The sequence below is a fragment of the Oryctolagus cuniculus genome, chromosome 5 (assembly GCF_051225735.1).
Source record: "Oryctolagus cuniculus isolate XC-2025 breed Fujian yellow rabbit chromosome 5, ASM5122573v1, whole genome shotgun sequence".
Taxonomy (NCBI): domain Eukaryota; kingdom Metazoa; phylum Chordata; class Mammalia; order Lagomorpha; family Leporidae; genus Oryctolagus; species Oryctolagus cuniculus.
This window is the reverse complement of record NC_142871.1, coordinates 12,532,901-12,560,602: the sequence shown is the minus strand read 5'-3', so window position 1 is coordinate 12,560,602 and position 27,702 is coordinate 12,532,901. Positions and strand designations below refer to the sequence as shown.

The 27,702-nt window shown below is 48.6% G+C and overlaps 1 protein-coding gene across 10 annotated transcripts in view; it reads left to right on the top strand.

The window, feature by feature from the left end:
- Positions 1 to 27,702, top strand: part of TIAM2 (TIAM Rac1 associated GEF 2) — a 247,572-nt gene that overhangs the window by 143,546 nt on the left and 76,324 nt on the right. For all 10 annotated transcript variants that reach the window (XM_070073350.2, XM_070073355.2, XM_089332525.1 and 7 more), the window contains 6 exons: positions 1,284 to 1,508; positions 14,665 to 14,850; positions 15,463 to 15,609; positions 17,546 to 17,617; positions 25,445 to 25,606; positions 27,341 to 27,445. In XM_070073350.2, coding sequence (XP_069929451.2) covers positions 1,284 to 1,508; positions 14,665 to 14,850; positions 15,463 to 15,609; positions 17,546 to 17,617; positions 25,445 to 25,606; positions 27,341 to 27,445 — 897 coding nt within the window. The remainder of the gene's footprint in view (positions 1 to 1,283; positions 1,509 to 14,664; positions 14,851 to 15,462; positions 15,610 to 17,545; positions 17,618 to 25,444; positions 25,607 to 27,340; positions 27,446 to 27,702) is intronic.

Sequence of the window (27,702 nt, the reverse complement as noted above, 5' to 3'; positions counted from 1 at the left end):
AGAGGTCTTCCATCAGCTGGTTCACTTCCCAAATGGCTGCCATGGCTGGAACTGGACCAGGTCGAAGCTAGGAGCCAGCAGCTTCATCCGGGTCTCCCATGTGGATGGGACCAGGGCCATCTGCTGCTGCTTTCCCAGGTGCATTAGCGGGGAGCTGGATCAGAAGTGGAGCAGCCAGGGCATGAACTGGCGCCCATTTGGAATGCTGACATCATAGACCGCAGCTTATCCTGCTGCGCTACAGTGCCTGCCCTGGTTTTCCTTCTCTTAATAGACAGGCTAAGAATGTGCATGATATTCAAAGAAAATAATGAGTTGGTGTTAATCTGGGTTGCAGGGAAGAAAAACATCTTAGATTAGATCTGTGTGAACTTCTGAGGGGCAAGTATGAAATGAACAATTTTTTTAAAGATTTATTTTTTATTTATTTGAAAGGCAGAGTTACAGAGACAGGAGGAGAGACAGAGAGAGAGAGATTTCTTCTGTTTGGCTCACTTCCCAAATGGCCACAACAGCCTGGGCTGGGCTGAGCCAAAGGCGGGAACCAATAACTCCATCCAGGTCTTCCATGTGGGTGACGGTTACCCATACTTGGCGCATCATCTGCCGCCTCCCAGGTGCAGTAGCAGGAAGCTAGATCTCAAGCAGAGGTGGGACTTGGTTCCAGGCACTCTGATATGGGATGTGGGCTCCCAAGTGCTGGCTTACCCACCGTGCTACAGCACCCAACCCCTAAAACATTTTTCTTTCATGAAAATATATTGTATGATCATCTGTGCCTGTCCGTACTGAAGACAGAAAGAAAAACCATCCCATGTACTCAATATTTCAAAGACAATTACTTTAATGGTATTGTATACTCCTCCAATATTCTTTTATTGGTATTTTTCATAATTGAGATCATTAGTGTAGATGTAATTTACAACCAGCTTTCAAATGTAGTCCCAATATTTTCTCATTCTGTTAAAAGTCTGCAGATGAGCAGCTGGATTCAGCCCGGTTTTCTTGTCCCTGCCCTTGTTCTTGGCTGCTCTCGTCCTTCTACTTTTCCTCCCTGTTATCTTCAGGGCCCCATGATTCCTCGTGCTCTTGCTTGATGTTTCCTGAGAGCCCTGAGTCTGTGTGGAGTGGTTGCAGGGTTTTGAGGTTGCAGGGTTGCAGCTGTTTTCTGGAAGCTCAGGTGCTTCTCGGGTTTCACATCTCAAAACCCAGCCTGCTGCTTCAGAGCGCACGTTTGAGGTAAGAACAATTTCACATGCTCCTTCTCGCTGCTCTGTGTTTAGGCCACCAGCCAGACAGATCTGGAGAACTGGGTCACTGCCATCCATTCTGCTTGTGCATCCCTTTTTGCAAAGAAGCACGGGAAAGAAGACACAGTGCGACTCCTCAAGAGCCAGACCAAAAGCCTGCTGCAGAAGATCGACATGGACAGCAAGATGCGGAAGATGGCGGAGCTGCAGCTGTCCGTGGTGAGAGACCCAAAGAACAGGAAGGCCATTGAGAACCAGGTACTGTTTGTTTACCCTGTATTTTCTTTTTGTTAAAAAAAGACTTATGTATTATTTATTTTGAAAGATTTACAGAGAGAGGGGGCAACACAGAGAGAGAGAGAGAGAGAGAGAGAGATACTCTTCCATCTGCTGGCTTACTCCCCAGGTGGCTGCAGCAGCCAGCACTGGACCAGGCTGAAGCCAGGAGCTTTATCCAGGTCGCCCACGTGGGTGGCAGGGGACCAAGCACGTGGGCCATCTTCTGCTGCTTTTCCCAGGCCGTCAACAGGGAGTTGGATTGGAAATGGGGCAGCTGGGACAAGAACCGACGTCCATATGGGAAGCCAGCATCTTTCCCTGCTATGCCCCAGTGCCAGCCCTTGTTTCTACTGCAGCTCATGGCGCTCTCACAGCAAGGCAATGCAGACTTACATTGTGCGAGGCTTCCACACATGTTGGGGAATAGTTCCTGTGTTTGTCGTTTCCAGTCCTTCCCGGCTGTGCCTTTGGGACGGGAGATCTGCTGTACTTCTGAGCTGGGTACTTAATCAGGAACTGATTTCGTTGTGGCTCACAATTTGGAGGGCTGAGGGACCAGAGGGCATTTTGCTGACTCTGGCGAGGGCACCCTGGCTACACCACATAATGTGGGTGGAGGATGTGTGAGGGCGATCACAGGTGTGGTGGGCAGTGACAGAGTGATTCAGGGGACATGCTTGCTCCTTTATAGCGAGTCACTCTCACCTAAGCAGCTCCGATTAGGCCCTACCTCTTAAAGGTCTCACCATATATTTTTTTTTAAGATTATTTATTTACTTGAAAGAGTTACACAGAGAGAGAAGGAGAGGAAGAGAGAGAGAGAGAGAGAGGTCTTCCATCTGCTGGTTCACTCCCCAAGTGGCTGCAATAGCCAGAGCTATGCCAATCCGGAGCCAGGAGCTTCTTCCAGGTCTCCCATGTTCACCACCTCTTAATATTGTCATCCTGAGGTCCAAGTTTCCAACTCATCATCTTTGGGGACATACTCTAATCCTGTCCAAGCCACAGCACTGATTCATGCATGCCTTGCTCTTTGCTGAGCAAAAACCATGTCAATAAAACTACTTGGGAGATTAGGTGTACAGAACTCTAATGCCAAATGTGACTTTGGAAAGAATTGTTTGGTATACCAGCTATTCCAGTGTCCATGGATTCCAAAAACCCAATCATGGACGACCAGGAAATGCTTTGTGGGGTCTAGCTTCTCGCTCATGTACTAAGTAAGTAGGAAGCTCCCATTCTGTGTGCATTTTGGAGAAAGGGATGCAGACTTTCACTTTTCATGCTCCTGTGCCCAAACAACCTGACCAGCTTGGGCGAGCGTTCGTGGGAGCTCTGGCATCCCTCTGTAGGTCGGATCCCTGGCCTGGAGAGCTGCACTGCGCAGTTTATTGGGCGTGCTCTCGTGCTCTCGGGAACAACACCAGCAAGGAAGTGAAGAGCAGGACCGGGAGGACCACGTGGAGCTGTGACGCAGGTGATCTCCCAGGAAGCCCTGGAGCTGCTGGGGTCAAGCAAGGGGGCCAGGCCTCGTGCCCTCCCGTCAGTGGCTCCCCGCAGCTTCCCTCAGTGGGGATCAGTTCCTGAGTGGGAGCACTGGTGCTCCTGGCGGCCGTGGGGAAGGATGATCCTGAAAGGAGGGTGCACTACAGTGCCCACGACAGTTCCCTCCAGAGGTACTTGTCCAGTGATTTGGGAAACTGAGTGAAGAATTGGGTGGAAATGGGGTATTGGGTTTTTTTTAATTCTTGGCACATTATTACAGAGAGAGAAGATTTTTAAAAAATCATAGCAACATTTTGAAAAGAAGTTTTACCTACAATTTTTAAAAATTATTTATTTATTTATTTGGAAGTCAGAGTTACACACAGAGAGAAGGAGAGGCAGAGAGAGAGAGAGAGGTCTTCCATCCTCTGGTTCACCCCCAATTGGCCACGATGGCTGGAGTTGCGCTGATCTGAAGCCAGGAGATTTCTCTGGGTCTCCCTTGTGGGTGCAGGGGCCCAAAGACTTGGGCCATCTTCTACTGCTTTCCCAGGCCATAGCAGAGAGCTGGATCAGAAGTGGAGCAGCCGGGACTCGAACCACTTCCCATATGGGATGCTGGTGCTGCAAGTGGTGGCTTTATCTGCTACGCCATAGTGCCAGCCCCTACCTACAGTTTTTTATTTAAATCACGTGATATGAGTCACCCATTATGTCTGAATGTTTAGAATTGTTTTTCATCATATGTATTTGAAAAACTTAGCATGGCTAGAAAGAAACTTTTGGCTGTAAATAGGAGAGTGAGCAAAGGTGTGCATTCAAATGCTGTATTTGTGATAAAGCAAGGGTTTGGAATGCATCATTGATTGTAGCGAGATAGGCAAATCATCCCTGTCTCCGCCCCCCTCCTGCCCCTCATCAAGTACTTCTGACTGATGTACAGTGCAGGAGGAGCTTCTGGCCATACCCCCATTACCTGTTTGCTTCACCTGTTCTCACGTCCTTCTTGTCTTTCTCCTTTCTGCTTAGTTTCCCATCTGCAGGTATTGCCATACCTAACAGATGCATCAGGCTTTAAGAAACAAAAATAATGATAAAATGTAAATGTATACTTTAGTTAGAGAGCAAGGCTTATGAATGTGACCCTGGAGAATCTAGCATGATCTACATTAGGTGACAACTGTTGTCTTCATCGTGTGCTATGAGAGATCGGAAGACTGAGGTTGCATGTGATCTGGGGAAACGGAGATTTCTTAGAATAATGGCCTTAAATGTTGGGAAGAGGCATGCAAGCATGCAGGGTTTCCAGGCCGGGAGGAGGGACAGTTTGGAGCAGGAGTGGTGACTCGGGGCTCCTGAGGATACTGGCATAGTGGGGTTAGGCGGAGAAGTGATTATTAGTTGGCAGTTAGGGTGGACAAGTACTTGTCTGATTTTTTTCAGGGTCCTTGTCTTGGTGTTAACACAATACCATAAACTGGTGACCAGGCAGGGGCTTGAAGGACAGATTGAAGTGAGAAAGGATCATCAACCACACAGCCCTGGTTTGAGTGTACAGATACAAGGGCCTGGTCCCAAGTGACTAACAAGGACGTGACCATTTAGATGCAAAATATATACCAGAGTGTGTAATTTTCTAGAAGTCCATGTAGAATTTTAAAGATAGTGGCACCCCTGGATGGATCTGTCCCTCAAACAGGATATGCTGTTTACCGTGGGTGTACCTGCTAGCAGGTCCAAACTCCAAACGGTTCAAACAGGAAGTGAGAAGGAAGGTGCCAAGGAGAATGCAGGGCCTGGAAAGGCACTTGGGGGTTAACATGAACACAGCTGCTACCCCCAGAGCCCAGCCTGTGTTCTCTATGCCTCTGCTGGCTATGCTGGCAGAGCCTCACGCTGCTCACCGCTGGGAAGAGCGTGGTCCTGAGGCAGCTTTCGTCTGTGTGGGGTGGAGGGTGTGGTGCCCTGTCCCGGTGATGGGCCTGGACATCAAAAAACCGGAAGAAGTGATGCCCAGTGTTTTCTTTTTTTTCTTTTCTTTTTTTTTTTTTTTGACAGGCAGAATGGACAGTGAGAGAGAGAGACAGAGAGAAAGGTCTTCCTTTGCCGTTGGTTCACCCTCCAATGGCCGCCACGGCTGGCGCGCTGCGGCCAGCGCACCACACTGATCTGATGGCAGGAGCCAGGTGCTTCTCCTGGTCTCCCATGGGGTGCAGGGCCCAAGCACTTGGGCCATCCTCCACTGCACTCCCGGGCCACAGCAGAGAGCTGGCGTGGAAGAGGGGCAACCAGGACAGAATCCGGCGCCCCGACCGGGACTAGAACCCAGTGTGCCGGCGCCGCAAGGCGGAGGATTAGCCTATTGAGCCGTGGCGCTGGCCACGCCCAGTGTTTTCTTTGTACCACCTCACAGGTGCGCAGTTTCCAGCGTCCACCAGCCACAGTGGCCTGTTGTCAGAAACGTGACTTGTGGACTGCAGAGCCTTTGAGTCTCCAGGGAACCCTGATAAAAATCTCCTAGTGGGGGCCAGAGCTGCGGTGTAGTGGGCTAAGCCTCCGCCTGCAGTACTGGCATCCCATATGGCTGCTGGTTCCAGTCCCGGCTGCCCCTCTTCCTATCCAGCTCTCTACTGATGTAGGGGAAAGCAGTAGGAGATGGCCCAAGTGCTTGGGCCCCTGCACCCACATGGGAGACCTGGAAGAAGCTCTGGCTCCTGGCCAGGATCTGCCCAGCCCTAGCTGTTGGGGAGTGAACCAGCAGATGAAAGACCTTTCTCTGTCTCCTCCTCTCTCTGTCTGTAATTCTGTCTCTCAAATAAAGAAATCAAATCTTTTTTTAAATCTCATGCTGACCAGCAGTGGAAGAGTATGTCTTTTGTTCTGCCAATCTGATATCTCGGGAGCCGTATTTCAGTCCTGCAGCAGGGAGGCCCGGCTTGCACTCAGATGTTTAGGTCTACGGAGAGAAAGGGTGATTTGGCAACACTGAGAGGGCCCAGCTTGTGTGTGTGTGTGTGTCTGTGTGTCTGTGTGCGCGCGTGCGCGCGCATGTCCTTTATTGTATGGGGGGTTTCTTTATGATCACACAAAGGCCAAGCAAACTTTCAAAGACTTTTAATTTCTCACCAAGTGATTTTCTTCCCTTGACTCTGGTTTGTAAATGCTGGACTGGTGATGTCACAGCTGGTGCTGTACTCTGAGTGGGGGTGGGGTGGGGGGAGTTTAGCTTTGCACAGATCCCAGGTCTTGTCAAGAAGGAGGGTGGCCGCCACTTGGGGCCCTTTATCCATTCTTTGGCAGAACCGTTACGTTAGTTATTTTAAGCACATCATCTGAACACTGCTAATTTTCACATCCATTCTCCTCTGCCATCACCTGGCCCTAAGCCCTTCCTGCTTCTTCCTAACCCACCGGTCTCCTCCACCCCTCCACCCCACCATCCCTCCACCCCCCACCCCTTCTCATAGTACTCTTATATAAGGAAACAATTTGGGTCGATCTCCAGGAGAACCACCTGAAGACCTTCTCCTCGCCATATTGGCGGTGGGTCACATGCTGTGGGTCACACCACGGTCCTTGCCGTGTTGGCGGTCGCCGTGGGTCACTCCGGCCCTCACGGTCGCTGTGGGTCACGCCACGGTCATGTCTTCCCGCAGGGCCTTGCTCTGGTGTGGCGATTTCGTTTGCTGTGCCTGCTGCCCTTCACTGAGGACAAGCACCGGCTTAGCCTTGCTCTTAGGAGATCGTCCTTACTGGGCATCGTCATGGGAGGCCCCACAGGCGGAGCGACCCACAGGGCAAGACCAGTTGGAGTATGGTCTTGTCGATATCACACGGGAGCAGTGGTCTCTACAACACCCTTTCCAAACTCCTGTCAAAGGGTGTTGCTTTATCCACGCAGCATTTACGAATCTCAGCCCCACTATATACTTTTTCCTATGTAGCCCTTTCCCAAGAGAGCCCGAAAACCAAGTCATAGCAGACTCTCCCAGTACTAGAGAGCGTACAGCGTAGCTGATGTTATGCACGATCGAATCTCTGGCGCAGGTTTTCTTTGAAGTAGCTGGGTGGAGGAGGTCATCACGGTGCCTTTTCCAAATAAAAAGACCATTGCAGTCATGACCGCTGAGCTTCCTGCTGTGAACAGGATCACATGCTTCCCTTAAAATGAACCAGCCCTGGGTCTTGTCCTCGGGCCTCTGTGTATTCGTGGGGCAGGGTGATGCAATTCTCTTTCGAGCATGTCCAACACAGCCCAGACCACGCCGCCAGTCTGCGTGCGGAATTGCCTTTGAAGTTCCCCGGGGGAGGACGAGTGGGAAATTAAGTCCAGTTAGTACTTTAGTTTCCTTTCCGTTTATTATTTTAACCTCCCAGATGGCTTCCCTCACCCTGCCTTGTTGTGGGCCACTCTGCAGGGGGCCAGGCCGCTGGCTTCACCCAGCTCATGCGGCTGGGGAGACGCTAGGGTGGGTGAGGGGGCTGTTCTCAGCTGCTGGGGTGGAGGGGTCCTGGGCTCTGTTTTTTCCATGTTTACTGAATCAAGTTTTCGAATGACCAAGGAGGATGGATTGAGTTTAGACACCTGGGAGCTCTGGGCAAAAGGAACAAAGCTCTGGGGAAAATACAGTGTGTGTGTGTGTGTGTGTGTGTGTGTTGGGGGAGGCAGTCTGGGGAGCACACTGTTGGTGAGAGGGCTCTAGGGAGACCCAGCGAGATGCTGGAGGTGCAAAGACACAGGCTCCGTTCAGCAGGCTGCAGGGAGGTGGCGTCAGTGTTTCGGGCTGGCGAGCAATGGGTGAGTGGTCATGGAGAGCAAGGGTGCACACACATCTCTGCCCTCGGGTGCTCTCTCTCTAGCACTGCTGGGCCTTTGATTTTGGCCAGAGACTATGCCTTCAGAGCAAGGGTGTTCCAGAGAGCTGTGGACGACAGACACGGGACGTTCAGCCTCATTTGTTGTCAGGGAAGACTTGCCTCTGTGGTTCCACCCCTTGTGGGGACTTTGTCCTCAGGTAGAGAAGACGCCACCTGCTGCTAGGGACTGTCCCTCCCCCATTCCTGGCTCACCCCTTCCCATCTGTAATGAGGCGTTAGGAGCTGCTTCCTCCAAGGGGCCACCCTTGACCCTCCTTCCACTCAGTCCAACAGCGATTCCTCACTACTTGCGTGTTTCTTGCTGTCCGTTTGCATCCCTGCTCCCATCACGTTGCTAAGTTCTCTCCTTCCGCAAAATGGAAGCTCCTTAGAAGCTGGGACTTGGAGCTGGTGAACACACATATCCGTGTCTCTCTTGTGCATCCTAGGAGATGGTCCTCTACCCTGCAGGCGGCTGAGGTATTCTGCCCAGAGCTCTCAGCATCTGTCGCTCAGGCCTTCCCTCCCCACCCTCCAGCTAACATGTCCTCTCTGTGTGCTTCCATCCCCACGGTCCCCCTTGTTCATTTCTCAGGCCTTGATCATACATGGTTTCAGGGTAAGTCCATGAGGTCCGGGTGGATGGGTGGGTGGGTTTGTGGCTGGATGGATAGAACAGGTGGACCCTGTTCATGGAGTAGTGAACAGACCCTTGGGTGCAATGAGTTTTCCATTATCCTCAGCTGGTAAGTGGCAGAGCTGGGGTTTCAACATAAGTCCCTCTAACTCACAGGCTTGGATATCTCTCTGGAAGACACTGGAGAGGCACATGGTCACCCATTTTTATAACTTGAGTTTTCCAGCTCAATTCATTGGGGACTGTACTTGTAACAAAATGGAGTGTACTTTAAGGTATGTGAATTATCACAAAGGCAAACAAAACTAATTCTCTAAGCCTTAGCTGCTTGTTCTGCCCACTCGTCAGGTTTGGTATAATCTGTGTCACTAGTTGGATTCTTCTATGAAGACAGAGGTCTTAGTATTTGGAGAGTAGAATGGGAATTTTTCAGCATATATCACTAAAAAGAAAAAAAAGCCTAATTATCTATTTTTTTAAAAAAAGATTTATTCAAAAGTCAGGTACACAGCGAAGGAGGCAGAGAGAGAGAAAGAGTCTTCTATCCGCTGGTTCACTTCCCAGATGGCCACACTGGCTGGAGCTGTGCCTATCTGAAGCCAGGAACCGGAAGCTTCTTCTGGGTCTCCCATGAGGATGCAGGGGCCCAAGACTTGAGCCATCTTCTGCTGCTTTCCCAGGCCACAGCAGAGAGCTGGAATGGAAGTGGAGCAGCCAGGACTCAAAGTGGCACCCACATAGGATGCTGGCAACTGCAGGTGGTGGCCTTACCCCCTATGCCACAGCGCAGGCCCCCTAATTATCTTTTAAGACCATTTGAAATACCGTGATTAAATGACTAAACTGTCAAAAATATTTTTCCCAGCAATATTGGGTGTGGCAGGAATGTGCCTGTGATCTTTTCTGTGTGTCACTTACTCATTTTGTTATTTTCAGCATTGGGCTTCGTCACCTCCTCCCTCCTGCTTTCTACAGGAGATCATAACCTTTCTGAGCCCCTTTGGTGACTGTGGCTACATTAGCTATAAGGAAGAATTTCTGTTAGTGATAACGATGGGAAGTTTCCCCTGTCATTTGTTGTTAAAAGTTTTTCCTTTTACAATGAAATGAAAGATGATGAAAATCTTAGTAGAGTGTGTTTTTTTTTTAAATCCATGTTATTTTTTATGTCTTTTGCATGGATGTTAAAAGAAAGCTCAATTTATGTACAGACTGTGTTTTTAACATCATGTCCTGATGTTTATCTTTAAAAATAAATCTAAGGACAATGGTCAGTATTTTAGGAAGTTAGAGAAAACAGGGGGAAAAGTCTCAGTTTAAGTGGGCTGAATTTGAATGCCAGGGCTGGGAGGCAATTGAAATGCAAAATGTTGAACAGGAAGAGGGCACCTTAGAGTTGAATACCTGTAGAATACATTTGTGGGGAGAAAGTTGGCAGGCTGAGATAGGTATCTGGACCACGCACACGCCCATCGTAGGGGCCGGAAGGCCTCTGCTACACTGCGGATCCTTGATGGCATCCTGCCCTCCTCAGTTGCTCACGTTGGTGTCAGTTTGGGTCTTTGCATGTCTGGAAGGGCCAGCTTGTTACTTGACTTGGTCATGCCATTTTCCTTCTGGGCCTCAGACTCCACCAGTGAGAAACAAGGGGAACACAGCTCCTTTGCAAGTTCCTTGCGTACGTTGACAGGCTGCTTGTACGTGACTGGCTCTGTTTGGAGCTTGTACACCCAGCCCTTTGCTCCTGCCTCGCCTCTGGGAAACCCAAGCATCTGAATCCACATATTCACTATAAGTTTTGATGCACAATCTTCCAAGTCCATCTCTACAACTTTGATTTTTTTAAAAAAAATTCTTTACTTTATTTGAAAGGCAGAATTAGAGAGAGGGAGACAATGAGACAGAGATCTTCCATCCTCTCGTTCACTCCCCAAATGGCCGCAATAGCCAGGACTGAGCCAGGCTAAAGCCAGGAGCCAGGAACTCTGTCTGGGCCCAAGCACTTGGGCCACCGTCTGCTGCTTTCCCAGCTACGTTAGCTGGGAACTGGATCAGAAGCAGAGCAGCTGGGTCTCAAACCAGAGCTTGCATCAGTGCCTGCTTCGTAGGTGGTGGCTTCACTTGGCTGTGGCTCAATGCTGGCCTCCTTCTGTACAACTTTGAAAAGGACAATCAAGCACTTCATTATACTTTATCCAACCACAACCTCATAAGCTCACTGGATTCTCACTGTAAAGAACAATGATCTTCAAAGCAAGGCAGATGTTATCTCTAAACATGCATCGGAAGTGTGCTGATGACGGCTTCCTTCGGAGGCTGTGAGTAGTCAGGGATCTGCAGAGAAGCGGTGTGTACACATGGGTGGACAGATAGACTTCTTATAGGAAATAGACAGTTGTGAAGGTGGTGACGCCCCAGCATCTGCAAGATCAGTCAGCATGCTGGGACCCAGGAGTGCCAAGGGTGTGTGTCCGGCGGAAGGCTATGAGCCCAAGACTAAGAAGAGCCCATGTTTCTGTCAGAATCCAAAGGCAAGAGAAAAGCCAGGGTCCCAGTTTGAAGTCGGACAGGCGGACTTTGTACTCAGTGCAAGGAAGGCTGGAGTGGCTGAGGCCCGCCCACATTCGGAAGGCATCAGCTTGACCCGTCTCCCACTGAAATGCTGGTCTCATCCCCAAATACCGAGACTGTAGTAGACCAGATGTCTGAGCACCCTGTGGCCCATCAAGTTGTCACCTAAAAATCAAGCATCATGAAGGTTCCCGTCAAGAAAAGGACAAGGAGTGTTGTTGAAATAGAGGAGTTGTTGAAATAGAGGTTACTTTTCCTTCGCGTTTTCTATAAAATTTATAAATTCTATAAAATTTATAAATTACCTCCACAATGAACATGATTGACTGACCGAGATACTAATTCTCTCTTTTATTTTATTTTTTTTTTATTTTTTGACAGGCAGAGTGGACAGTGAGAGAGAGACAAAGGCCTTCCTTTTGCCATTGGTTCACCCTCCAATGGCCGCCACCGCCAGCGTGCTGCCGCCGGTGCACCGCGCTGATCCGATGGCAGGAGCCAGGTGCTTCCTCCTGGTCTCCCATGGGGTGCAGGGCCCAAGCACTTGGGCCATCCTCCACTGCACTCCCGGGCCACAGCAGAGAACTGGCCTGGAAGAGGGGCAGCCAGGACAGAATCTCGCGCCCCGACCGGGACTAGAACCCGGTGTGCCGGCGCCACAAGGCAGAGGATTAGCCTAGTGAGCCGTGGCGCTGGCTTGATACTAATTCTCTTGAATTGGAATCCCATTTTAGTAAAATCCTTGTGCTTCTGACTGCTTCAGGCTACAGGGGTCTCCTAGCCCTGTCTTCCCTCTAATCAACCTAAGCCTCAGGATCCGTGTTCTTCTCTTGATTTCACCTGCATCCTGGGTGGAGCAATCTACAATCTACAAGTGCTAAAAATGATTAAAGTGCTTCTGATAAAGTTTTTTGGAAGATTTTTATTTATTTTTTTGAAAGGTAGAACTAGAGGCAGGAGAGAGCGAGAGAGAGGTCTTCCTTCTGCTGGTTTACTTCCCAAATGGATGCAACAACCAGGGCTGGACCGATCGGAAGCCAGGAGCTTCTTCTGGGTCTCCCACGTTGGTGTAGGGGCCAAGAACTTGGTCCATAGCAGAGAGCTGGATCGGAAGTGGAGCAGCCAGGACTTGAACTGGCGCCCATGTGGGATGCCGGCACTGCAGGTGGCAGCTTTACCTGCTACACTACAGGACTGGCCCCTCTGATAAATTTTTTTATTTTTCCAGTTCTTTCTTTCTTTTTTTATTTTTTAAAGATTTATTTTATTTATCCAAAGGACAGAGTTACAGAGAGAGGTAGAGACAGAGAGGTCTTCCATCTGCTTGTTCACGCCCCAGATGGACACAATGGCCGGAGCTGCACCGATCCGAAGGCAGGAGCCAGGAGCTTCCTCCAGGTCTCCCACGAGGGTGCAGGGGCCAAAGGACTTGGGCCATCTTCTACTGCTTTCCCAGGCCATAGCAGAGAGCTGGATCAGATGAGGAGCAGCTGGGACTGGAACCGGCACCCATATGGGATTCTGGCGCCTCAGGCCAGGGCTTTAATCCACTGTGCCCCTCTGATAAAGTTTTGATTCCCTGTGTATCATTTGTGATAGAACTGTCTTAACCTATTGGTGGTGATTTGATGTGTAGTCACATAAATACATTAAATGATGCTTTTGAGAGTACTTTGTAAACTGAGGAATTCAGTGTCAGTGTAAGATCATGTATGTCATCTCTCATCTACGATGGCTCACGTTGACCTGGGTTTTCTCCTCTCCTTTCCTTTTCCCTGCTCCCCCCTCCTCCCCCTCCTCCCCCCTCCTTCCCTCCCCTGGACACCATGGTCACTTCAGTGTGCTCTCTGACTTCCTTGTTCTACTGATAATGATGAGTCAGCACATGATTCCTGTGGCTCTGATTGCCATCCTGTTTCTTTCCTGCAGAAGTGTTGTACAGTGACCTAGATGAGAAATGCTAACAGGGCTGGTGCTGTGGCTTACTAGGCAAATCTTCTACCTACGGCGCCAGCACCCTGGGTTCTAGTCCCGGGTAGGGCTCCAGTTCTGTCCCAGTTGCTCCTCTTCCAGTCCAGCTCTCTGTGGTGGCCCAGGAGTGCAGTGGAGGATGGCCCAAGTGCTTGGGCCCTGCACGCACATGGGAGACCAGGAGGAGGCACCTGGCTCCTGGCTTCGGATCAGCACAGCGCGCCGGCCTTGGCAGCCATTTGGGGGGGTGAACCAACAGAAGGAAGACCTTTCTCTCTGTATCTCTTTCTCACCATCTAACTCTGCCTGTCCAAAAAAAAAAAAAAAAAAAAGAAATGCTAACAGAGGACTTTGAGAGAGACTGGGAAGCACCCAGGATTTGTGCTGCTTTTCCATGGGAAGGAACTGAGGCGACACAGTGTTCAGGGTTGGCAGTCCTCCCACGTAGCACTTGCCAGTGATTGTGGATTCACTCAAAGTCCAGCGTGAAGGGTCCGGGTCTGTTTGCTGTAACTTGGCAAAACTGGAGATGCAGTGGTTAGAAGGGAAATGTCGTAGCTCTTGAACTGGGTCTCGCGGGTCCCCTCTTGCATTTTGAGACTGCTCCTCAAGCCTTTTTTTAAAAGATTTATTTATGTATTTGAAAGACAAAGTGACAGATTTCTTCCATCCACTGGTTTACTCTCTAAGTGGTCACAATGGCTACCGAAGCCAGGAGCCCAGAGTTCCATCCGGGTCTCCCACGTGGGTGTAGGGGCTCAAGGGCTTGGGCCATCTGCTGCTGCCTTCCGGGGATCATGAGGAGGGAGCTGGGTCAGAAGAGGAGCAGCCAGGACTTGAAGCAGCTGGTACTCGGCCTTGCAGGCGGCAGCTTTGCTCACCGCACAGCAGTGCCGGCCCTCCTGAAGACCTTTGGAGGGCCCAGTTTCTCTTGTGTTGCCGACTTCCTGTGTGGCCAGGTCATGAGAGCTGTTTTCGCCCATTCTGTAACAGATTCTGACTTCTGCACCAAGGAGAGGAGTCCCAGCATTGGACTCCCTCTCTGTACCAACTCGTAACTTCGTTTCTTTAAGTCAGAAGGATTGGTTACTGGTGTGTTAGCAACTGCAGATACTTGAATTTTAATCAGATGGCCAGATGGTGATTATTCTTCAAGATACTGAAAATAGAAGTAAAAGTCCTGTTTGTATTTTTTCCTGAAGTCCATTTGCTTCTTATTGTTTTGACTCATGCACTTCAAAAGAACAGGAACACGAAGCCCCAGCTTCATTCATTCCTCATCTCTTTGTGTGCTGTAAACATGAAGTACATTGGAAAGCCCGGCTTACACGGTGGCTCCTGTCTTAGGTCACGATGGCTTGGTGTTTTGGCATGTCACTGTGTTGGGGCCACCAGCCTTCTCGTTTTGGGTGGTCCTGGTGACCCCCAGCACTGTGAGACCAGCTCTCTGCTTCTGTCGGGAGAGTTCCAGGTGGTGTGATCAGGGAGCGCTGATTGGACCCATGTAACCCCAGCTGCAATGAATTTTTCCTTAAAGTTTGTGACAGGGATCTCATTTGAACCCAGCCCGTGAAAACTGACTTTTCTTTAAGTTGTCCGTGGTTTTGCTTTAAGATCCAGCAGTGGGAGCAGAACCTGGAGAAGTTTCACATGGATCTCTTCAGGATGCGCTGCTACCTGGCCAGCTTACAAGGCGGGGAGCTGCCGAACCCCAAGAGTCTCCTGGCTGCCGCCAGCCGCCCCTCCAAGCTGGCCCTGGGCAGGCTGGGCGTCTTGTCCGTGTCTTCTTTCCACGCTCTGGTGAGTTCCCAGCGAGGGCTGTGTGGGCGCCACCCAGGGAGGGCCGGGGACGCTCCGCTCTCTGCAGCTTGCTCCGCTGAGCCCGGCAGCTGCCGAGGGCCGCCTGAGGCCAGGGGCCTGGGCCTGGGGGGAGGAGACGGCGCGGAGTCCCTAGCTCCTCTAGTGCTTATGTGAGGGCTCCAACTGGCAGTGCCCATGGTCACATAACTGCGTCTGCCTCGCCTTCTCCGTCTGGTCCACCCAGCATGGCCGGGAGGGCGGGGTCCCCAAGGAGTGGCACAGTGCTCTAGAGAATGAAAGGACTGAGTCAAGGCTGTGTGACCCCAGCTGCAGAGGGCCCCCCTGGGTCTGCTGAGCTGGCTTCACTGTGTTGCACTGGCGCAGCTCGGGCTCTGTAGGTGGTGGCGTTAACCCTGCCGCCCCCTGCAGAGAGATCTGACCGCTGTAGTGGCTTGTACCATCCAGATAAGAGGTAGCGAGATGACAGGCACACTCCTCATGGGTCAGAATGCATTTGCAAGCACACAGCATTTCCTCCTGTTTGCATAATAACCCTGAAGGTGGTTTTTTTTTTTTTTTTTTTTTTTTTTTTTTGGCTGTGTGTGAATTTAGGTGTGCTCTAGGGATGACTCCGCTCTCCGGAAAAGAACCCTGTCTCTGACGCAGCAGGGGAGGAGCAAGAAGGGCATCTTCTCCTCCTTAAAAGGGCTGGACACCCTGGCAAGAAGAGGGAAGGAGAAAAGAGCCTCCATAGCACAGGTGAGCAGCAGCGGGGAGCCACGGGCCCCTGGGACACGCCTGCCACCCCGGCTGCAGACCCTGAGCGTTCATCCCCTTTCAGTGAAGGTTGATCCAGAGGAATCCATCGTCGTGTGGGCCTTTTCTAAAGTGGCTCCATGTGCTTGGCCCATCCAGAGGCGGGGTGTGTAGAAACACACAAGAGGAAGCCGGAAAGGACCCACACTTTTCATTGCCTATAGCACTCCTGTTTCTCTTTCCATAGTTTTTACATCCTGTGGCTAGAGCTGGACGCTTTGCTTCCTGCATCCTTACAACACGAAGTGCAGGTCTTGTGTCATCCCATTTCATAGACAGGAGACTGACACTTGGAGAGATTCTGACCCCTTCCCTGTTCACCAGCACCCCAAGGGCAGAATTGGGGCCTGCCTGAGTCCAAACCCTGGACAGTTGCTGATGCTTCTTTGCCTCTGAGGAGTGGTGGCCATTTTAACGTTTTATGGAGTAAGATAGCCTGAGCATCTGTGGCCCAGGGAGAGTGTGGTGATGTCAGAACACCTTGAAGGTGTGTATTGGCTGTGTTTCATAATGCCCGTCACTTAGTGTATGATAATGAGCTCTCTCCTGCTGATTGGTGTGTTAAGATGATTATTTTTTCAAAGACTATTGGAAAGAGAACTTAGGTGATGATCTGATTTAGAGACCAGGGAGAACATTGCAACTAAATCAGAAGTTGTTTTATTTTTACCAGGTTGCTCCTGTTGCTTTCAGTATCAGCTGAAAGAGAGTCTGGTTTTATTTGACTTGGTTTTCTAACTTGTATGTGTCTTTTTAATTTGTGCATAACACTTGTGTGGTTTAGGTGACTAGAAAGACTGGTATCACTTATCAGCTTCTTAGACCTGTTGAAAACCTTGCAACAATACAGGTGTCGAGGTGGGGCTGGGTGTGAACTGATCAAGAGAATGAACTGAAACTCATGAAACCTTTTTATGTGGCCCCTAAAATTGTGGCTGCGCTGTTACTTGTAAAGAGTAATCATTTGTTGGTTACAAATGGACATAGATTTCTTCATTATAGATTGTAGTCACCTGTAAGCCACTGGCTAATGCAGGGCCTTTGCTGTAGGAGTTGAGCCTTTTTGAAGTTTAGCTAATGTCCTTATAGCCACTTCTGATTTTAATTAAGATAGTCAGTTTTGTATAATTAATGGTAACATGATAAAGTGCACCATGAAAGACTTCTTTTCCTTAGAGACAGACATGCAGCCAACTAGACATCAATCTAATGTGGTCTTTACCCAGTGTGTGGGGTAAATGTTCTCAACATAAGATTTCTTAATAAACAAAAAGCATTTGGTGGAACATCTTTTGGTTTGTTTGAAAAAGATATGGAACCAGTTATAGTGTTGGTACTCATGTAAATGAATGAAGTTGATTTGGTAGGTTTTCCTGAATGTTAACATGATCGTTAGTGTCAGTTATTCTGTTACAAAAGTTAGAAGGTAAAATTTGGATAAGGAAATGATTCCTAGTCCCTCTACCCACGCATAACCCATTTTTTACATTTAGCTATAGTTTCTTCCAGGATTTATTCTGTGCATATAGAGTTCTATGCTTGATTTTGGCGGTTTTGCCAACTCAACTCTGGGTTGTGTCCCACATCTTCAAAAATACGTGCTTTGGCTTAAAAGCAACATCAGGAAGACTCGGAAGCCTTGGGTAATAGGTGGCACCATTGAAGAATACAATGTAGAACCATACAGGAAGGAAAAAAAAATCTTGTTTTTTTTTCAAAGTTGAAACTTTAAATGTAGTAGAATAGTAGATGTTACAAATTTTGATATCAAGGTCTCACACTATTATAGAGAAATTTAATTTTTCAATGTTTAAAAAGACTAATGGCTAGATGAACATTGCACAGCCATTTCATGTGTTTTTCCCCCTCTGTCTGTCAGATATTTGATTCAAGTGGCAGCCATGGATTTTCTGGAACTCAGCTACCTCAAAACTCCAGTCACTCCAACGAGGTAAACTTTGCTGTAGGTGGCAGCCATCTTGTTTTCCATGATGATACCAATGAGAAATTAGGGGGGGAATCCTCATTCAGAATTTCTGTGAGAATGTGTTGAAAACAGGTTGAGAATTAAAATAATCTCCAATAGACTACTAGATTTCTGCTGAGTGCTTCTGACAACACCGTCTGAGAGAGAGAGGTCTTCCATTCTACTGGTTCATTCCCGAAATGACCGCAACAGCCAGAGCTGAGCTGATCCGAAGCCAGGAGCTTCTTCCAGGTCTCCCACGTGGGTGCAGGGGCCCAAGAACTTGGACCACCTTCTACTGCTTTCCCAGGCCACAGCAGAGAGCTGGATCAGTAGAGGAGCATCTGGGACTCAAACCAGTGCCCATATGGGATGCTGGTGCTGCAGACTGGGGCTTTAACCCTGCTGTGCCACAGCACCGGCCCCTCCTTTTGGCCTTACAAGTGCTCCAACTGAACAGATCCTCACAAGAGTTTTAGAATGAAGTTCTGGAGTAGGGTAAAGACTGGATGTGCTTTGCTTATTCATTGTGTTTCAAACCCACGCTTTTCTTTTGAAGCCTTGTTTCACGCTATCTATCCATCAGTCTTTATCTTCACCACTAAATCATTTTATCTTCTGTTTGAGTTCTGACAGACCTCTCAGCTGTTTGTTGAGGATGGGAGTCATTTTATCATAGGCTTCTATACGCTTAAAATGCCTTTGCAGAAGCAAGTGGTGTTGGTAGTAAATTAGTGGGGCTAATTCATTGAATTAGGGATTTTGTTTGAAAACACTGAGGAATGCTGGAGTGTCAGATGCGGTGGTAGATCCTGGTGGAGGAGCATCTCACTGATCCTCAAATACACAGCACAGACAGCTCTGTAATCGCCCTCAGCTCCTGGGCGAGGGTGGCCCGATCCCTGCTGTGCCAGCATCGTTGTGGAGCAGGCTCCCGGGGCAGCTCTGCCCGAGCCGTCCTGCTTCCTGCAGGAGGAGCTCAGAATGGGGTAGAAACCCCTCCGCTCAGAGCCTGGCTCCTCCAAGGCTCCCTGCCCAGCTAGAGAGGCGCTGTGGCTCCTACCCAGACCCTGTGCTTCTGCAGTTGCTGTTTTATGCTCTCCTTACCTGAATCTCACCCACAATGGGGGCGAGGAAGTCAAATCCAAACCATCCTTCTTATAAATCATTCCACCCACATGGCAGACTTTTCATAACAAAGCATTCCCCTGCCCTTTTATTTATGTGCACATGTGGAACCTGTTTAAAAATCCAGATCAGACCATGCCATCTTCAAGGGGCTTGACTTGGTTTTGTTGTTGTTATTGGTCGCAATTATCTGCCTGGTTCAACGCAACCATCTTGTGTTGTTCTCCATCTTTTCAATGGAATAAGAGTCTTTAAAAAATGTGTATTATAGAAAAAGTACGCATGGATTTCAAAAATTTTCCTTAGCAAAAGTTCATTTTTTTTTTAAAGATTTATTTATCTGAAAGAGTTACAGAGAGAGAGAGAGAGAAAGACAGATCTTCCATCTGCTGGTTCCCTCCCCAAATAACCACAATGGCCAGGGCTGGGCCAGGCTGAAGTCATTCGAGTCTCCCGTGTGTGTGCATTGCCTTCCCAGGCACACTAGCAGGGAGCTGGATTGAAAGGGGAGTAGCCAGATCTTGAACTAGTACCCATAGGGAATGCTGGCACTGTAGAACGTAGCTTAACCTGCTACGGCACAGTGTCGACACCTCCATGAACTTCTTTTGAAGTCCCCTCTTATATGTCTTTTCTGGGAGAGCTGGTCGTCAGGGCCCTTGGTCTGTAGCGTTTAGGCCTCTCCTATGACTTACAAGTGTATTCCAAGTCTCTAGCACATTGTTAAATATATGGTACTGGCTTAATGATTTGCACATTAGTTATTTATGTTAGATGTAGTCATTTAATGATGGAGAACTGCTCTATTTGCCATAATAGCTTATGATTTTAGGCTTTCCAAGCATTGTATAACAATTTTAAATTCCTTCTTTAAAGATTGAGAAATTACATCATTGAAGCACTTTCTATGAACAGAAGTTATATTGGCCTTTGAAAATAAATTTTTGCTAAAATAACCACTGGGGGTGAGAAGTAAACTTAGTGCATATTTAAACTGGGCTCACATTAGCAGATGATTTTCTTGTATTTGGCAGACAAATCCATCAATGCTTCAAGAGGTGAGAGGAAAGTGTCATAGTGCAGGGGTCTATACTTTTTAAGTTCTCATATCTAGGAAGTCATCCCATACTTTTGATATGGGAAGAATGAGAAAATTCGTTTCTTTCATAGCACTATTTTGATGGTGTATCTATTATTTCTGTGCCTCAGTTCTCAGACAACGAAGTCCAAATTGATTTGCTGCTACTATTAAGGGTATAATTTGATATTTTATGTCTCTGGGACTTCCAGTCAGCCGGTTACCTGGTTGAATAATTAACAGTACATTTCACCAGTTTTCCTCTGCTGATCATTCTCGGGGAATATTTATAAGGAGGACAAAGCATCTGTTTTTATACAGTGAGTACATTATGTCCGTCCGTGTAGCACAGAGGAGCCATTGTGACGGAGGGGCCGTGAGCAATCTAAAATATTCCACTCTAATTGGCGCATCTCGGGGCGGTCCAAACCTGAGCCGCCCTCATTTGAAATCTGTTACCCTTGGAATAAAGCCAGTCTTATTTGAGTATTTTCTGAAGGATACTTTGGCTTGCCAAAAAACCCGAAAGCTTTTAACAGCCGCTTCTTGCTGAGTAATAATGGCCTTCTTGGGGCGTCTGAAGGGAGGCGTTTGTTATGGAGACTGTGACAACAAGCCCCCTGCTGAAGCACTGGGTGGCAGCTACAGCAGAAGCCGCACTCCGAGACTGTGGCAGCCCCTGGGCCTTGGCCCTCTCCCCTGGAAAATTGGCTTGGGGCGTCCCAGCTTTCCATGGCGGTGAGTGAATGAAGTCTTGTCGCCTGTCATTAGCTCCAAACCAGAGCTTGGGGTGGGGGAGACTACCCTACTGTTTGTTTCTCAGGTGGAAAATGGAAAATGTGAATGAAACCACTCAGTCTTGACTGGCCCACTGTGGTCTATGTCAGCAGACTATCAGTGTGGAGCCCCGCGTCACAGATGTGTCCACACACAGACACGTGTACAGGCGACCCGCGAACCAGCGAGAGCGGGCTTTGTTTTCCTTTCCTATCAACTGACGTGTGGGCTGGAGCCCAAGAAGGAAATAAACACTTTGTCCTCTGTGACATTTGTGAAGAAGACGCGGGCCTAGGGCTCCTTTTGTGTTGGCTTCTCATCTCACTTGCTAATAGCCGGTCCTTGCTGTGGGCCCCGCTCCTGCCAGCCAGATTGTGATGTGCTACTCACTTCCCCTCCCTGATCCAAGCGGTAATTACAAGCCATTAGATCCCAAAGCATCTGCTGTGAGAATGCACTAAGTCTCAATTTTCTCTCCGAGTGAGCGGCACACCAAGCCTCAGCAATTTGACATGTGGTTTCATTAATATAATAATAATAATAATAATAATAATAATAAATGCTTCTGTACAAGTTGCCGTAAAAAGGCGGGGTTTGCATGTGTTAACCCACCTGGCTGTAGGGGTTGTGGCTCCAGTGCGTTGCTGGTGCGCCCACATCAGGGCGGGACTGCAGGGTGGGCCCACGCAGCCGCCGCCAATCCCACAGTGCCCACAGAAGCTGGGCCGGGCTCCCGTGTGGTGCCCCGCGGTGGCCATTACTGAATGGCGGTGGTTGTGTCAGGTACAGTTTAGTGCCCCTCTGCAGGCTTTAGACATGATGCCTTGGGAATGCCATTCCCTGGGTCAAGCTTTTACTGGGCCCCTGGATGACCAGTGCTCCGAGCTGGGCTGTCTTAGTACATTTGTGCTGCCCCTGTTTGCGTTCCCCAGCAACCAGCAGCCTTGACTGGTCCATCTGGAAGCTCATTTTTCTCAGGTGGCTGGGGAGGAGTCATGGGAGTGGGGGAGGCTTGTGGAGCAGGAGGCCAGGTGGGTGTGCAGCAGTGGACAAAGGTAGCCAGTTACCAAATTCCAGGTGAGTGCGCACAAAAATTCACTTAACACAGTGAGCAGGGAAAAGACCTGCCCAGTTGGCTTGTGTGTGTGTGTGCACAAGTGGGTGTGCATATGGGCCTGTTTTCAAGATTTCTCTGTTCCTTTTACTAAAAGATTGCAGGACGGTATTTTATCAAGGTTATTGAATCGAAAGCATGTGTGCTGTCAACTTGGATAGACAGTGTTAATCCTGCTTGCTGGAATCAGTCCAGCTTTCTCACCAAGTAGGTAAAGTTTATAGCAGCCGAGGAGACCTCTAGTATCAAGTAGCTTTTAAACTTCTAGTTCTAGTGAATTAATTAACCCGTCAATTCTGCAGTCTTTTTTCCAGCTAACAATTTTAGTTATTTATTTGAAAGGCAGAGCAACACAGAAAGATAGAGATCTCTCATTTGCTGGTTCATTCTCCAAATGCTCCTAACAGCCGGGACTGTGCCAGACTGATGCCAGGTGCCTGGAATTCAATCTGGGTCACCCACCTGGATGGTAGGAACCCAAGTGCCTGAGCCATCACTGCTGCCTCCCAAGGTGTGTAGTAGCAGGAAGTTGGAATGGAGAGTGGAGCCAGGACTCAGTCCACCCACTCTGGTATGGGATGCGGGTATAGCAAGAGGTGGCTTAACCACTGTGCTGAATGCCCACACCCAGTTCTGCAATCTGGATGCTTTTGAATAACTGGGTTTAACCTTTCTTGAATTGAATATGTTAATAGCATGAGCATGTGTGTAAGTGTGTGTGCCTTGCAGAAGAAAATTATACTAAACTTTCATTGAGGCATTTTGAGGGTCTGAATCCTTGATGACCTTGGCCTGGGTAGGCATTTTCCTTCTGTCATAAATTGGATCTTAGGTTAATGGGGTAGGCCCAGAGAATGATTCCCAGGAGCAGTGGTAAGCACAAAGCTTTATGTAATTGAATATAATGGGGATATTTCTTCTGTACTTCTGTCCGTCCCTCCACTTACCTGCACACCTTTCTCTTATCCAGGACTTGTTTTGCTTTTCAATCTGTCAGTTTCTCTTCTTGAAACTTCAGGTAGGATTAAGCCTTTGTGTAAATATATTTGGATCGGCTGCTGAAGATGCATAGCTTTTCCCTTTCAGGCCTGTGCGCGACTGTGAATTGCTCCTTGTAGCTGATGCAGCCCCCAGGTGCTGGGTTGTTCTGGGTGCAGCCTGACTGTGTTAAGGTCTGAAGGAGATGGGGAAGGAGAAACTCCAAGCCCCTGCTTTCACTCATCACCCAGGGCCCGTGGCAGGGGACCTAAAAGTGACCGCTACGTGGGCGGGGCTTTGATGATTGCTATGCTAGGGACCTAGACGAGCAGAGTCATGGAACTGAGTGGAATTGGGAGTGGGGGACAGAGACAGGAGATTTCGTGTGTGTGTGTGTGTATGATACTCTTGCATATGGTTTGAGCACTGGAGCTGGGAGGGAGAAAACACAAGAAATGGAAGGGAGGCAGGTGAGTGCCAGTCCTTTCTGGGGAATGTCTGGTTCAACCAGATCCTGGTATATGTAGTAGGCTAATGGGGACAAAATAGATTTAGGCAACACCCCTGTGTGTGTGTGTGTGTGTGTGTGTGTTAACTGCCAGGGTGATGTTTCTATACAGCATCCTGGTGGTGAGTACAGGTTCAAGCCCAGATGTCCCGGGCTACAGTCACTAGTGATGTGAGCTTGGGCGAGTTTCTAGAATCTTCTGAGCTTTCTTTTTCTCACCTGTTAACTAGGGGGTGGGCCATGGTCATGACAGGTAGTGTGAGTGGTGAGTGAACGGGCAAGCAGCGTGTTGAGTTTGTTGCATTTGGCTTTGGGTGAGGCAGTGTCAGGGTTGCACAGCAGGGGAGGGGACAGGGCTGCGACTGCATCCCAGTGTCTTTGTCTCATCCTCAGTGACCGTTTCCTGCTCTCCAAAAGTGCAGTGCCCAACCGCGCTGCCGCCTTGCGTGGTTTCTTACTGCACAGTGACCTCTGCTGGGGCTCTAGTTTGATTCGCAGCAAGTGTACTTGAGAGGTGGGACCCAAGACTTAGGGCGGCACCTGCCTGTTGCCCAAACACCTGGCTGAAATCTGCCCAGATGAGGAGGAGTCCCTGGGAGAGAGACACAGGAGAGGAGGTCTGGAGACAGCGCTCTGAGCGTGGCACGCAGAGGGCTTCCTCCACCCAACCCTTCTCCCTCCTGGCTCTTTGTTTCTTTTCGAGTTGGCACACGAGGGGGTTTTTATTCTGACTGTGGTCATCCTGCCAGGAAAATGTGCTGGGAGTGACAGATCCGGAAATGTCACTTCAAAGTTGAGCGCCACGTTTTCAAAACGACGACACAGGAGCTTGATTCTCCCCTTGCTTTGCTTAAACCTGTTCGTTTGAATTTCTTCTCTATCTCTGTTCTAGCTTTGTAATCCTATGCAGGAGGGTCTTGTGCTCTTAAGAATGCAGGGACTTGAGGTATGATAAGTGAGATGTAGCAATATGATAGTACTGAATCTGGGACCTCTTCTGGTGTGTAAGGTGTTTTCACGTGTATGACTTCCTTTGTTCACAAAGTTTCTCCAGTTAATTGATAAACTTAACTAGTTTATTTTTTTAAAGATTTATTTATTTATTTGAAAGAGTTACAAGAGAGAGGTCTTCCATCTGCTGGTTCACTCCCCAATTGGCCGCAACAGCCAGAGCTGCCATGGTCCAAAGCCAGGAGCTTCTTCTGGGTCTCCCACATAGGTGCAGGGGCCCGAGGACTTGGGCCATCTTTTGCTTTCCCAGGCCATAGCAAGGAGCTGGATCGGAAGTGGAGCAGCCGGGTCTTGAACCAGCACCCATGTGGGATGCCAGCGCTTCAGGCCAGGGTGTTAACCCGCTGCGCCACAGTGCCGGCCCCAAACTTTACTTGTTTATTCATGGCCCTTTTACAGGAGGGCAGGTGAGGCTTAGACAGGTGAATGTCTTATCCTAGGCCGCTCTCTGCAGGTTCAGTGCTAGCACCTATGACCTTTGGTTTCAAATCCCCAAATGTTTTATTTACTCCCATGAGAATTCTGGAGCCTAGACCAAGATAAATATTTCTGAACTGCTTTTACACTGTGCATTTTTTGCTGTGAATTGTAGCGTGCACGGTAGCACAGGGCCATGAAATTGCTGTGATGGTGACCTTCACGGAAGCAAACATTCTTGGGAAAGGCTTCCTGAAAGTGGTGAGAGAGGGAGAGATCCCCCCAGGTCCAGCGGTTAATTGAGAAACAAAACCAACAAGTAGAAATAATGGAGGCGAATCGTGCTTGGAGGAGGCTGAGTGCAAGTGAGGGTCAGGAAGCAGGTGGGCATCTGTGGCCATGGATGAGTGTGTCTGCAGTTCACTGGGAAACTGAGAAGGGCCACAGCTTAGGTGGATTTCACAGTGGCCCTGTCCCAGCCACAGGGCTAGAGCAGCGTGAGTGGGTCCTCACCTGCCCCTACCTGGAGTGCAGTGATCTAACTTGGTCTAAGTGGCCAAATGGGACATGCATAGTTCCCCCGGGAAGGGAGTCAGCTGACTCGCACCTGACTCCTTGGTCTTGCAGAACGAGGGAGGAGGCACCTGGCTTGTCTGCCCCAGAGGCTCGTGGGAAGCGAGTGACGTGAGCAGAGTAGAAGGATTTCCGATAAATACTCTGCAAATTAAGGGGACTTTTTCTCAGTTGTTTTTGCATTTGTATATGAGACCCTTTAGCGTTTTCTTGTGCTGTGTCAATCAGGTGGATGACCTTCTGCATGGATACGGTTCACCCCTGGATGGCGTTCCCCGAGACAACGCATGGGAGAGTCAGGCCTACGTTCACTTTCGGGACAGTCAAGGAGTCACTGTAACGATCAAGCCCGAACACAGAGTAGAAGATGTTTTGACTTTGGCGTGCAAGGTAATGGCTTTTGGTGCAGGAATCTGCTTCTGAATAGAAGAAGGTCATTGGTGTTGCACCCCTGCGTCTTTAACTTTGTGTGGTGTTTAGGATTTCACTTTCTAGATTAGGGGACATATTAGTGTATCTATTAATGTATTTATTCTTGTGCATTCTGCCACTGGATTCCTTTGGATCCATGCCTTCCTGAAGAACTTGGATTCTACTGAATTTCTTTGTGTTCCCTTATTAAGTCTGGAATAATTATGAAGTCTGTTGCCAGTTACTTAGAGAGATGATACTCTAAAAAAAGTGGCATAAACTTTGGAGGGTTTGATTTAATCCTAACTAGCTTTACAACACTTCTATAAATTAGCTATTTGATCCCATTTGCAATTATTTATTGGAAATGTATTATGAGGGGCCTTCCAAAATTTCACAGATAATGTGTGTGATGAAGAAAATACTGCAGGATTTTCATAAACTTTTGCACCTAAATAAACTCTTTTAATTTCGCTTTCTGCGAACTCTCTGGAGTCCTTGTTTTCATCCATCAAGCTGAATCCGAGTATGTAAGTCTGCAAGAGAGAGTGTGGTGAGCAATGTCAGAGCAGAAACTTTTCGACCACCAGATGGCAGAGTAGAGCTTAAATAGTTTTTAAAGTTTCTAAAGAAAATACACCCAAATATGTGAAGCGATGAAAAAGGCACAGAGGGTTTAATAACTCTTTACCACGCACGCTTGGTCGATGTGGGTAATGGTTAGTTTGAGTCTTCTGTCACTCTGACTTGAAGCTTTAGGATACTGTACGTTTATATACGTCTGTATCTTGTGTGCTTAAGAACCTTCATTTCCTCTTTGCTCCAGTACGTAAGGTTTTTATTCATAAAAGCAACAGTGTTCTCCATCACTAATATCAGTTTTAAAGTGGATACGTTTTTCAAGTGATGGCCTATGTATGTACGAGAGAGGGAAGAGAGAGAGGGAGAGGAGAAGAGAACAGATTTTTCCTTTTCTAGAGTTTTTGGAGTAACAGATTCCTAATTCTGGAGTCTGTAGAATCTGAGATTATTATTAGTTTACAAATTTCTCTTGGAAAACAACTCAAAGTTATATACAACCAATACACAAAGAGACTACATTTGCTGAGATGCTAAGATAATTTTAAGGTATATCCTATCGGCCGGTGCCGTGGCTCACTAGGCTAATCCTCCGCCTTCGGCGCCGGCACACCGGGTTCTAGTCCCGGTCGGGGTGCCGGATTCTGTCCCGGTTGCCCCTCTGCCAGGCCAGCTCTCTGCTGTGGCCCAGGAGTGCAGTAGAGGATGGCCCAAGTGCTTGGGCCCTGCACCCCATGGGAGACCAGGAGAAGCATCTGGCTCCTGGCTTCAGATCAGCGTGATGTGTTGGCCGCAGTGCGCCGGCTGCGGCGGCCATTGGAGGGTGAACCAACGGCAAAGGAAGACCTTTCTCTCTGTCTCTCTCTCACTGTCCACCCTGCCTATGAAAAAAAAAAAAAGGTATATCCTATAATAACCTCTTAAAAATCTATCTCTTACCTTTAGAGATAAGCGGTATCATTTAGAGAAAAACCTCAAAAACAATCGTCTCTCCTTTTCTTTCCTGCACATTTAAGTGCAGGATCTCAGATACGACGTAGAAGCTTCCTGCTTTGACTCTGAATGAACCCGGTGAACAGTGATGGATGTAGAAAGGACATTTAAACATCTGAGTGAACTTCTTTGTCTTTATAGATGAGGCAGTTGGAACCCAGCCACTATGGCCTTCAGCTTCGGAAGTTAGTAGACGAGACCGTTGAGTACTGTATCCCCGCACCCTGTGAATATATGCATGAACAGGCAAGTGTGCGTTCACTTAGAACGGGAAGTGTGAGCCATCTCTGTGGCCTTTTGATTTTGAAAAATGTGACTTTAGGAGAAAACTCAGTTTAAATGTGGCATCTAGTTAGGAAACAGTCTTCATGTTTAAAGTATCCTGTGTAAGAAAATACATGACTGGAGGATGGCCCAAGGCCTTGGGCCCTGCACCTGTGTGGGAGACCAGGAGAAGCACCTGGCTCCTGGCTTTGGATCGATGCAGTACACTGGCCGTAGCG